At 39.5% G+C, this 13,636-nt stretch overlaps 1 protein-coding gene across 2 annotated transcripts in view; it reads right to left on the reverse strand.

The window, feature by feature from the left end:
• CNKSR3 (CNKSR family member 3) overlaps window positions 1-13,636 on the reverse strand; it is a 59,759-nt gene that overhangs the window by 18,212 nt on the left and 27,911 nt on the right. Inside the window, exons 2-4 of one of the 2 annotated variants that reach the window (XM_048076890.2) lie at window positions 9,443-9,606; window positions 2,683-2,885; window positions 1,145-1,232 (exon numbers count right to left, since the gene is read on the reverse strand). In XM_048076890.2, the coding sequence (XP_047932847.2) occupies window positions 1,145-1,232; window positions 2,683-2,885; window positions 9,443-9,606 (455 nt within the window). The remainder of the gene's footprint in view (window positions 1-1,144; window positions 1,233-2,682; window positions 2,886-9,442; window positions 9,607-13,636) is intronic. The other variant, XM_048076891.2, reaches the window with a different exon arrangement.

The following is a 13,636-nucleotide window of genomic DNA, read 5'->3' on the forward strand; positions in this document are numbered from 1 at the left end:
ACCATTTTTAGTAGTTTAATTAATACAGCTCAGCAATCTCATATCTCAGTTCCTGTAGCACTCTTGGGTGAACACCATCTGCTGCTAGAAATGCTTACTGTTCTACTTCGCAATCTGCAGATCTGTATCTGTAAATCACTAACTTGCTACAACTGCACACACAGTGCCCAAACAAGAAGGACATCGAGCAGTAAGCCAAACTTGTGTACTTTTGAAGGTATAATATCCAGACGCTCTTCTTTTACAGATAAAATTGGGTGTCATCACAGCTTGACATCTCACAGGACTTGGGCAGCATCCTCCCCAAAATGGAGAGGGAATCACGAATTTCGCAGGACATGGTTCTGCAGAGTTCTAACAACATACAGCCACAGACTACACAACTACAAGCAAATTTTGCGGAAGCTAAAGTTTGTGTGTAATGCTTCACAGTCAAAGCAGTGGCATACTGTCAGAACAGTTTAGAAGACAGGCAATATTATTCAGAGAATCAAATGATGTAATTTACCAAGACTTCCACAGTTGCTAAGCATCGTTTTAGCTATTACCAATGTAAGTGCTCACCCCACAGCTGATAAATAGAAAGTTTTGAAACAAAACACTGCCATCTCATGCTACTGTCAGCAGAAGCCTGACTAGAGGAATTGGCATCATAAAGGTAGCAGTTCCTTTTGTTATATGGAGCATTTCCCATCTGATGGCTAAAATACTATGTATGGGACAACAAGACCCAAGAAGTCTTCATGGGTGGGCATATTAGCTAATGTAGTATACTTTATTACATTTTTCACACTGGTAACTTTTTTCAACACATTGTGTGGAACTTGATAATTTTCAAATGCAGACCAACTATTTTAAAAAACTAACCCTACTCCCATTAAAGCTCAAGAAAACTTGAGTAGCTTTTAAATGGTAGTCACTTATAACAAAATCAACAATAGCAAAATTGGAAATTAACAAAACAAACCATCTCAGAAAAATGGACAACAAACTGACCTTCATAGACTTCTTCAAGCTTTGAAAAAAGATCACAGTTCCACACCTGCCTTCCAATTAGCACTCAGCACACAGCAAACACGTTACTTCCCCAAACACCCACTTTCCTTCCCTTTTGGAAAGCAAAGAGGAAAAAAAATCAGCTGACCTTCTGAACAGTAGTAGTGAGATCCAAGCATAACTGAATGATTCTGTTCTTCATTGATGAGAAGTCAGCAATACCAGTAAATGGGGTCCTGTAACAAGAGAAAATTCTTCTTAGACTGAAGGGACAAGTCTTCTCCTGTCCTACCATAGCATTGAAGAACGGCATATAAGAATCAGAGCTGTAACTCTGACATCCACAGAAGTGCAAGGACAGTTTTATGATATAAATATTCCTGCTTCCGTATTTCCACTTCATCCTTGCACCAAAATAGTGTATGTCTAGCCCTGTGGAGAGCAATTTCAGACATCAAAACCTGTAGAAAGATTTTCAGTCAGTTTTCCAAACTATAGTTGTCTCAGCTGCATGCTCAAGTCAGACCACACTGACTCTGCTGTAGAAATCGCAACCTTTGGTTTGCCAGTGCATAGTTTTCTACCTTCCAGTCTTTGATTACTGAACTCAGACCTGAGAGAATAATGAAGTGAGGGAGTTGAGAGAAAGTTCTATTAAATATATTCTTTTCATTCAGTGAAAAAACACTGCACAAAGTTTATCTTGCGCAATAACTTCCTTCTAGAGAAAAAAAAAAAACGAACACACAAGTTCAGTAAGGCTCAATTTTCTAAGTGACTTATTATGGGTAAGCCAGATTTAGAGCCTACAGAGACTCACCTCAGACACTCCAGACAGCTTAAAGGGTTTGAAAGCTACCCCACCTTGTTTGGAAATGGAAAAGGCAGTTGTCTTGCTGACGGAGAGTTGAAGAAGAAATTTAGGGCAAGGTGCAAGCACCAAGGTGAAAGGAGAGGAGTAGGTGAGAGGCACAAGCTGTTAATGTCACTGCAGGGATATTCAAGAATAAAAGCTCTCCTTGCTGACAGTCCTCATGCAGCTCTCCTTCTAACCTTCCTTCTCAGGAAAGCTGGCAAGGGTCTTGGGACTTCATGTCCATCTATTATCCTGTCCAGCACTACGGCCAGAACACTATCATTTCTGTTGCCTGTTCGCTTCTGCTGCAGCTGTCACAAAACAACTCTAACTCTTGCCAGGAAAATTAAAGAAAAAAAAATATTCTCTCTTCTACTCCTCTCTGTTTTTCAAATCACAGAGCTCAGGCCAAAATTTCAGCAGAACATTAGATTTTTATTATTACTATATATTTATTTAAGGAAAAAAAAAAGGCACCTGCCAATGACAACTGATGTAGCTGGTGAGAAGAGGAGAGAAGGAAGTCATGTATATGTGAAAATCTGGGACTGAAAACAAGTCATTTCCCCTGAACAGGAAAACTCATTACTTTTATAAATACTAGTTTGGATGCATTGTTACTAGTTTCATTGGTTTTGACAGAAATGGAAATGCAAGAGTAGATGTCCTAGGTAATTAAATTTGCCCACCAGAGATCTTCTGGAAAAATCAAAAAAAAAAAAAGGTGACTGAAATCAAGAAGATCTTTACCACAAGCATCTAGAACTTACTGCTATAATGAATTATTTCTCCTTGCAGGGTAAATGAAAATATAAGGCTTTTATTCTTACCTGTCCAACCACGCAAGCAAGGCTTTAGCAGCACCAATAAGCTCTACCACAGAAGTAAGGAATTCATTGGGGGGTTTTCGCGAGGTATTCCCATCATAAGTTGAACTTTTCCTACGGCTGCAGATGTAGTTTTGCAGATTATTGGATGACGCTCGCAGCTTGAGAACCAAGTTCTTCATATTGTCTGTTTCAAGGCCATAGTTCTGCAAGAAATATTATGAAGTTCAATAAGTCTCCCTATCAAGATCCTGCTATTTATTATACCCCACACTCCAAACTCGGACATATTGAAAGGTCTAAGGGTTAACCCTTTAAGTGGGGCGGGGGGGCAAAAAGGCAAGTTGAGATGTTTAAAAGTGATCTCATCAAGCATAATGTAGTTTACTCAAACATGCAGTTTGAGTAACGGAGCTGTGTTGTTTTTGTTAAAGGAAAATATTTTTTTTCTTTTTTTTTTTTTAAAAAATGTGATACATAAACAGTGAAGGAACATTTCATTCACAACTACGGATAGTTTAAGCTGGCATGCGATAAAAACATCTACAGGAAGCAAATGTAACTTCATAGTTAGAAGATGGAATAAATATTTCAATCATAAGTTTTCAGTAATGATGTTTCTTGATTATAACAGTGCAATTATTTACAAATTTGAGGACTGCATTAACACTGTGCTTAGTAATTGAATCCACAACATATTTTTCATTCAACACTATTCAAAAGTTTTGAAATGTAACAAATCTGCAAGTCCTGCCTGTAACTTCAAGTTTACAGATTCAAATACAACCGCACCACACTCCATAAGATTAAAATACAATTGTTTGAAGCAAAACATTGATTGTCTCATTCCAAACATGTCAGAAATGCTGCACTATATATCTATTCCAAAGGCAACTCACTCAATTTTATAACAAAGATTTTTTTTCTTCTTGCTGTCAGTGTGCAGATGCCATGAGTTACAAGCAATACTGGTTACCGTTTGCTTTCGAGTTATCCTACAAAGGTGGGCATCTTCTGTGGGTATCTTCTGAAAGTTATGCCCCACACAATGCTCAGGTCTTTTAGACTAGACTCCTGCTTCCTTTCCCTCAGAAAAACTAAAGCAACTAAAGCAAACCTTAATATCATTCAACTCCAAGCCTCTAGGAGTTCCCAACTTGTCCACCTAGGATCATATCACCACCCAGGCTGGTGGGAAGCTCAGAAGATCTCAGTCCAGCCTCCTGCTCACAAGAGGCTCAGCTGTGAGCTCAGACCAGGTTGCTATGGGCTTCATCCATATGAGCCTAAAAATTTCCAAGATCTGAGACTGCACAGACCTCCTGGGCAACCTGATCCATGGTCTGATTCTCCTCAGAGTGAGAATCTGTTTCTTTAAACCAGCTTGAATCTCATTTCAATTTTTTTAATTTTAGATTAGTTAAGTTGAAAGAGACAAAACACAATCTTTGCTCAAAAATAGGCCAGTGGAAGAAGTTTCAGCTACACAGCTGCCTTTACAATACCCACCACCTCCTATAGAGAACATCCCAATGAAAGCAATTTACACGTTCCCCTCCTTTCCGTGAGGCCTCTTGGCAAGGAAGCATTGTGAAAGTACAGCCAGGAGTAGGGGTCAAGAGGATATATCCAACAACAACAAAAAAAAAGACAACAACAACAAAAATGTTGCAACAGCAAAGGATATCCTTAAATTTTCCAGGATCACAGAGAGGGAAAGATTCAGATTAATAAATAATGTTAAAGTACTTGCATACTGTCATTTGTAAACTTTTAATTTTAACGAAAAATACAAGACCATCCTTTAGGTGCATTTCTTGCAACCAGTTTCCCCAACAGTCTCTCATAAGCACATCGCAGCCAAGATGTCCAGTCACTGCACTAAACTTTCCTGCATCTCCCAGAGACTACCTATGGAGGGCACCTTAGACACCTAAACCACCAATTCATGCTCTAGGAAAAGTCATGACTAAAAATTGTGTCTATCTAGAACAACAGAACATTACAGCTCATCAGTACAGGGAACTGAATTCTCCAACTTAAGATCAGCCCGAGGAATGAACTTCTTAAGAACAAATGGTCATCACAACCCAAGCCACCTTTGTTCCAAAGGCATGCTGCTGTCCTGACCTGTTTTCTCTAATGCACAGAAAACATTTTGCTCCTTCACCAGATATAGCTTTGCCATAGTGCACATTTTTCTTTTCACTGAAAGAGTGGGAAAACAAACAGTATTAACAGAATTTGTGTACTCTGGCTGTAATTCTATCCCAGTTGACACTATTCTTGACCATCTCACACAATCACCTATTTCTACTCCTTTGCTTGCAGTGCCACTCTTGCTTGCCCACTCTGTTGGATTGTTGGTTTGAGGAACCAAACCATTTAAAAAAAATATTCCCTTTTTTATTGTAGGGTGTTCTCAGCTGGTTTAGTTCCCTGAGGTAACTCACCTCAGGGTCATTTGAGTGCAAGCACAAAGAATCAATAACCAGAGCTGGGGGGGAGCACCTGACTTAAATTAATTTAAATTGTCACGGAGCTGGAGCCTCAATTCAGGACAGATAGGAATGCTGATAGTGTGGGCAGCACACCAAAAAGCCCATGAGCCCTCAAAGTGACACACGCTTCTAGTGAAAAAACTCAGCAGGCTTTTCTGAAGCATTCTACAGAACTGAGGTTATAATATCTAACAGATTATGACTTAAGCAACCAGAAAGTCTTAGACGTTTCTCACGAACCACAGAACACCTTACATTTTCTTATCGCTTCAGAGTGAAAATATCAAAGTTACTTTCATCAAAACAGCGGCTGAAGCCAGCGGTCAAGAACACCTCATGTCAAACATTCCCAGCTCATTACTCATTAACCTGGGCAGCCCCACACAGCACTAGAGCAAGAGAGAGCGTGCACGTGTGCATGAGAGGGCATGCGCACAAAAGCGCACTCTTTCCAAACTCCATTACGCTTAATGAGAAATAGTACACTGACCAAATAATTGCTCAAGGTCAGGCTGCTGAAATAAAAGAAAAAATAAAGCGTGGTTAACCGAAGTCAAAAGAGCACAGGAGTCGTGTCTCAGCTTGACTCGGGCCGATCTAGAGCTCGGCTATTGCCAAGGGGCACTATCACCTTCCCTTTCACAGCCATCCTCACATGCTGCAGTGTGAACAGCTGGCTCTGCTGGCTTATCCAACTGAAAACTAGCTCTGTGGAAAGAAATGAATAAAAATGGACTGAACACCTGTTCAACAGCAGATTCAACTCACTGTATGCCTACATAAGCACTGGACTTAACCCAAGGTTACAGCCACCATTCTTGCTCTCTCGCTTTTAACAAAAATGTTTCCTAGAGAATCCTCCCGAGCCCCAAACTTCTTAATAAAAATTGAAGTTGAGACCTCTAGAAAATTGTAATCTTTTCAGCTGATGCATAGGTGTGGTGCTTTCGATAAGAAATAACCACATGAGTCTTCAGGTATGTAAACTATTCAGCTTGGGATTTAAAGGGCAATTGTACTTTCCAGGTCAATTTTGCAACACCTTTTATAAGGATGACAGCAGTAAGATCTCTATAAAAATGCTATCCTGGAGTTACTTGGTACAACGACCTTGTTGTACAAGGTTATATTTTGCTGCACTGCTAATGTGCTGGCATAACATTACTACTAGTAAAATATATATATATATATATATTTTTTTTTTTAATTGCTTAAAACTGAACTCTTCATTCTAACCTCAGGAAAAGCCAGCTGCTTTTTCGTTTCCGAACTCTACCATCATACAGCTTAGTTAAAGATTCAGAAATCTAATCCAAAGAATACATTAGAAGTGAATCTGTTCTCATATAATTTCCTGTTAATGCCTGCATTATTTTATATTTATTAAGCCCAAACAGGCAAGTCTACTCAACAGGGAATGATGAGTAAGCACTCAGATTCATCACCATTCTATATGGTTTTGGTCCTACATATTTGACTGGGAAAGCTTATTTTCTGGATCCTTGCCCCTGCTGTTGTGGTTTTGCATGAGTTTAAAAAGCACATTTATGTATACTTGTTGCCCTTTCCCAAAACACTTCAGTCAACTAAGAAGTATCTTCCTCCCATCCCTTTTCTCACCCAAGCAAATACTGTCATCCAGAAAAGATGGAGGTACACAAGTTGGTGTGTTTGTGGTTTTCTTTGTTTATTCCACCCACCCATTCCCTCCAGGGAATTCAGTTTCTTTGATATGTCCTCTAAATTCCCTAAATAAGATTTTTCTGAACAGGTGTTGAAGACGCTGTTGCATCAGCTCAAGAGCAACAGAAATGCATGTTCACAAGAAACCTTCACCTTTTATCCTTTCTTAATGCCTCTTCAGTTGCTGCTTTGTTGCATATGTTGCTGCTAAGGTGACATCAGGAAACACTGCCTAACAACCAAAACAGCAAAGGAAAATTCACTTTTCTTTTAGCTATATTAATTCTGGAGTTTGTTTACTGCAGCAGTAGACATCGTATCTTCCAGACATTTTCAGTTTGACAGCGTAGAATTCATGCGCAAGACGGCCCTATCCCTACAAAAATCTAAGAAAAAGTATTTTTGGTGTCATTTCTCAAGGAACATACTACCTTCACACTGTATTTTTTCTCCATTAGCCTAACAAGGCGGGAAAGTTCTGTAAAACAAATGCTTGAAAAGAATTACCGCAAGAGAAAGACGCTCCAAAGACAGCTACTTCACTGCCTTTGGAGACTCGAGTGTTCTTGCAGTGTGAGGGAACCAAAGCATCAATCTGAAGGAAGGTCAGCTGGAAACCCGCCAAGGCAAAACTAGACAAAGGGGTAAATTCTTCTCAAGAACTCCGGGACTGGGGAACCTCCGAAACAACACAGAATTTCTACCTATTGCCAAGAACAACAACTTGCAAAGCCTGACCCCAGGCCAGCCCAGTCAATGCCACATATCCACAGTATGAGTTAAAAGCGTAGTGGAAAAGTCACAAAAGGCAGGTTCTTCGTAATGCCTTTGCTTCTTAATTCAAGTTCCCAAAAATTAGGGAATCGTCATCACATGTATGCAGACAAAAAAGAAAGCACTAGATCATAGCAGTACCTCAACCCATTTTCAAAGAACTAGTACAGGTGGAACAGAGAAATCTCTGTACTCTCACACAGAAAGAAAACAGACCAACAAGGAAAACTGGCTGTCACCAGAATCCAAGACACACCACCCTCTTGGAAACAAAAATCAACACTGGACTTTCCACCACTATCCCAAAAACTTCAGGGAAGGGGCACGCAGAAGGTGAGAAAGGGCATAGATAAAATACAGGAATTCTTCCTCCACTTCTTAAAAGGGAAGAAGGACATTTTGGCTACGCTATGTGAACTCTGTCTAATGCATTAACTTGAACTGCATTTCACAAAGGATTTCCAGAAACGACTTTGAGGTCAAAACTTTTGTCTACAAAGGAAATTAGAAGGAAATTGTAGGAGATAAAACACAGCTTTAGGTTCTGGCGGTCATCCAGCTTTGTTCATTTTATTCTAATATTTTAAGAAGTAAGGAAAAAAAGTGCCTTCGGGGGCTGCCGCATCCAGTACTTTAGTCAAGACTGTATACAGTACACAGTACATTTACTAACTCGTCAGACCCCTCACTTGTCCAAGAGATTATCCCCTCCCACATGAACTGGATTTCAGGCTAATTCAGTTCCTCTATTAGATTTTCACCTTACAAGTTAAAAAAGGTGCTATATCAAATACTGAAACAAACAAAAAAGTTCTGCAAATGTAAGAGCAACTCTTTGGGAGTTTTCTTGAAACACGTCCCAAGAGTTTCAGATTATAAACAGCTATTTTATCAAACACATTTCTTTGAGCCTGGACTAAGCAATTTGTTCCTGATTACGGAGGACAAACAACCCCGGTAGCACCTCCCTGCAGCCAATAAAGCACGTGCCACACGGGCCATAAAGACTCTCCATTTTAAGAAGAGTATGCTGTGTGCTGCGAGCCTTGCCTAATGAACAGAAGGCAGGCCAGCACTGGCCGAGGAATCGCAGGGCACCCTCTCCCAGCCCTCACGGCTGATCTCATTGTGTATAACTCTGGTGCTTGCTCACTGCATTACATCAAACACGTCTTCAAGACCGTGTCCAAAGTATGGCTTTTAAATAAATCCTGCACTGATAATGCTGCACAGCAAAACAATCTGAAATATATTAATTATTTTTGGAGTATGTTGCTTTAAAAGCATCTGCGCTTTCAGGGTAAAACAGAGGAGCAACTTATGATCTGAATCCCATGAGTTGAACTCACACTGTAACTGAGTAATCAAAACATTCCTTATTTTAAGAACATCTTCGTTTTGTATGGAGACTGCAAAAATTTTGCTCTCAACTCATTTCAGCTGATGTGAGGAGCCATTAACAGCTGTCATTTCATTCCACCCTCTACAACAAATTCACCCTACTCAGTAGCAATTTTAATCACTGTTTAATCACTAACAGGACCCACATGACCTAAAAACGCAGCTCAGCCAACACATCTCTTTAGAAGTGCAACTGAATCAGCACTGCCTCTTATCAGGAAAATGTTAAAGAGTTATTTACGCAAAGTTTGCGAGAATTAAACAAATTCTTACAGTTTTCTTTTACTATGATGTGCAACAGAAAGCAAGTGTGAGAGGTATTCTGATTTCATTAGATTTGCCTTTGATATTCAGAAGAAAAGCACTTTAAGAAATTGTGTGTGTCTGTTCACCACTTAACTAACCAGTGCACACAGGAGATCCACAGCTTCTAAAACCAGTTCTTGGTGTCCAATCCGTGTGATACCCAAATCTTCAAGATCCTGGTGAGAGATCTGTAACAGCTGTTCACCATTTATCTTCTCCCGTTCAAACTTATGGACATACTGCTGCAGGCAATCATCCAGGCCTAACAAAGCACAAGAGAGAGAAAGAGTGTGAAGGGGACGTGATTACACTTGCTGTGTTTTCTTTCCCTTCCCCACCCCATTAAAAAAAAAATACAAACGGTGCAAACAGAACTGCAGACAATATGTGGTGCCAAACCATGAAAGAAATGAAAGAAACTTGCAGTGAGACTGAAGATTGGAAGTTGTACCACAACAGCGCAGCAATGGAGAGTTCAGGTTTTGTGGATGTTGGGGTCACCTGAGTCAAGGCGCAACCCATTTTGCTCTTTGTGGATCGGGATGAGGCAAGAACATCCCTTTGGTGTCAGCACACGCAAAGCTATCACGAGAAGTGCATAGACAGACTCAGCTCTCACAGTTACCCAAAACCCTGAAGAGCAACCACAACAACAACAAGAAATAACCGACCAAAATAAGTACAAGGCAAGGAAAGAGCTTGCCCAGAGCCCTAGCAAACAAAAAAGAGTAAAACCCCACAGTCCCCCATCCACTTAAATATAAAAGGGCTGAACGATGAGAGGAAAATGGAACAATCAAAGGCAAAGCAATCAAAATGATGTTTGGCTCAGGTCTCATTACTCCCTTGATTTATGAGCCCCTACAGCTTCCTGAATCAGCCGTTCTCGCCCCCTTGATAAGTTAGCAGCATACATCAGCAAGAAACCTAACTTATTTTTATAGTAACAAAGTATTTTTAAAACATTTTAGAGCATTTGTCTGTCACACCAATATACTTGCTTTAAATTATGACTATATGATCCCATTTTCTACAGTATCTTTTCCCCTCTTTTGTTGCTTAAACTGATTAGAGAAAGGATTTTTCTCTTTCATTTGCTTAATTAAACTTTGTGTTAATCCCATTTTCTTCTGCTCATTTTGTCTGTTCTTAAATATCTTGTGGGCAGCACAAGCAGGAAACATTTGAAAGCACAGGAGAAAACATTTGGATGGATGTATTATTTGAAAGATGCAATGCCCTTGATGTCCTATTCCACTACAACATATTAGCTAGAGCAAAAGGAACAGATTCAATTAGATTTGCTTTGTAGCAGTAACTCACATTCACTGAAAATAGTTGACACAAACAAAATTCAGATTACATACTTGGCATCTACTTTGTAGCATCCACAATAGCTATGCTGTTTGACAGTTCAGTTTTAAACATTTGAACTTGTCAGTGTAGAAAGGATGTTTATCCATTATGTTGGCTCACAAGGAAGCCACGGAGATGGACAGGATGTTGCCTGCTGCAGATGAGAAACACCAACAGCCCCCTGAACTACACAGAAACTGAGGACAGCGGACAAGCACTCAGTTCAAGTCGTCAAGCTGCAGTAGCAGCCTGGAAAAGAAGCACTCCCGGCACATGCCAAGAAAACCATCCAGACAAATCACCCGGGGGGGCTCCAGGACTCACACGATACGTGCTCACTTCCTAACAGCAGCCCGAGCTGTCACTGCTGCCGTGCAATGCCTGCTCACAGGAGATCTGCAGACTACGAGCTCTCAGAGGCACAGGCTTACTTAGCAGGCATCACCTGCCTTTGTAACTCTCACCAGGAAATTAATAAGGACAGACAGCCTGGCACTTAAGTCACCCCTTTATAATATGACTTGTGCGAGCTGAATTTTTATTGCAACACATCAAAATCTGGCTGGACAAGCTCGACTCCTCCACGTGCAGAGCTACTGGTGTGTACAGCTTGATTTTTAAGCATAATTATGAATGTGAAATCCCGCATGCAAGATGAGCACAGTCTCCCAGGGCTACAGTTGTTTGGGGCGCACTCTTTTTTCTTCCCATCTGTCTTGGCAAGGCCTCATAAATTTTGAAAATTGAGCCCAGTGTTCTGTTTCCCACAGGCACCAATTTCTCCCTTAGGCTATACAAACTCTTTTCCCAGGAAAAATAATAAAACGATCTGGCCTTCATTGTTTAACAATTTATTTTTTTAAAAGAAATTCTCAACCGAGGCTGACATACAGAGCACATATTTGGCATTCCCAATTTTTAATGCTGTCTTGCAGACCACTGCTTCCCATCGCTTGCCATTGAAAGTCTCCATTACATATTGCACAAACGCCTAAAACGAAACACTATTTAGCATGCAGTATTTTTGTATTTTTCAAGTTTCTTGGACACATTGAAGCTTTTGCCTGCTATCCTTTGTGTGCGTTGACTAACTTTCTGGACCCTTATTCTGTGCTAAAACATAAGACTTGTATTTGTATATATCCCCCCCAAAAAAAATACAACTATGGTTTTCAGCTTGCCTGTGGTTTTTTGTTTTGTCTTTCTTTTAATTCATGCTTGTCTGTTCTTGAAGGTCTATTACATCTTGACCAGCTACTTCTAAACCACATTTTTAATAGGTGTACTTAATAACAATACTTCTCTGATCACACAATAGGACTATTTTGTAAAGTAAAACATTACAAAATCATACAAGTGTTAATTCAGAACGGTCAATACAGAGGCACAGCTGCTCAGACAAACATATTTAAGTGACCGAACCTATAAAAAGCAGGAAGTGAAGACAAACCCACACACTTACGGCAAGCATTCGCTAATGGTTTAAGATGTTCTTACTAATATCAGTGTTACTACTTCTTCTAAGAAACATATGGAAAAATCTTCAACATTTTAATTGAGATTGGAACCACATTTATAGCATACTGTTTAATTTTCTGTCATATGAATGTAATGTTTAAACACCACATGCAAACAACAAAAATCCTATTTCCCCAAGAGGGAAAGGAGAAAGGAGGAAAAGTGACTCATAAATCAGTTCCATAAAATAAGCTAAATAATATTAAAGTTTAAAAGTCAGCACTGAAATGTCATTGGGAATCTAAATGTTCTAATTGTTCCCTTCTTCCAAGACATCTTAGTTTTTTTCCCTTATTTTCATTGTGAACTTCAGCATATCATTTAGACTTTGTATTACCCATTAGCGAAATCTAGATATTTTTGAGAAACTTAGATGAATTATAAGCTACAGAAGCAGCCTACATTACTTAGAAATACACTTTCCAAGTTGCCAGGTCTTTTTCAATAGGTATCTCATAACCGACAGGGACACCCAAGTTGCACAGGAAATTTCTACCTTCTTATATGTACAGAACTTACTGTTTGCTCATAGGTTATACAGACAAGGCAAACAAAAACCTGCTGTAAGTCAAGCTGCCTCACTTTGTAACAGTCCAGGGCATATTCTGAAATATGTTATCAATAAGGTGGCTGAGAAATAAATTCAGCTAGTTCAGCAGTGTAAATTCAGACATATCCAAATAAATCAGTGCAACATTAGCAGGCTCAAGCAGAAAAATAGGTTTTAGTATTTCTGCAAAAATACAATTAAGACTGACATTGGAAAGACATCTACATTCTCCTTTACCCACTCAAAAGCCCTGCTGATGTCTAAACTATTCATTTTATGCTCTACATATGTTTAAAAAGCATGTCTCAACTGCACGTGAGAAATCTTTGTATCATTTGATGCACATAAATGAACACCATACATGAAAGATAGCATCCTTCCTATTTAGGAAGAGATGCTAGAGAATGAGGGCAGACAGAAATAGAAATACCAGCTGCAATAGTACCCATATTTTACCATAACAGTAGCAGTGATTTTTGACTCAAAAGGAAAAAAAAGGAAAGTACAATACAATGGTATTTGTATCTTGAAAACCCTTTCAGGAAGAGGACTGTAATTTGCACAAAACTCCCTCCCAAATTTTGGCAGGTGTAGAGATGTGCAATAGATCCTAAGAACTGTCTAGACTTTTCTGTCTAAAATAACCTTCTACCACCACGCAAAGCATCCCAGAAGATATTCAATACCTTGCATTCATGCAAAAACATTAGAACAGGACTTACACTTACAGATTTGCACCGATAGCAATCTCAGTCTGTTTCCAAGACTAAGAAAGTTATTTTGAATAAGAATTGAGGGGAAAAAAATAACCTTGAGGAGGATAAAAAGGGGGGCTTGGGTCCAAGCCATAACTATCAGTTTACTATTC

This window comes from Anser cygnoides, chromosome 3 (genome assembly GCF_040182565.1).
Source record: "Anser cygnoides isolate HZ-2024a breed goose chromosome 3, Taihu_goose_T2T_genome, whole genome shotgun sequence".
In the NCBI taxonomy this organism is placed as follows: Eukaryota; Metazoa; Chordata; class Aves; order Anseriformes; family Anatidae; genus Anser; species Anser cygnoides.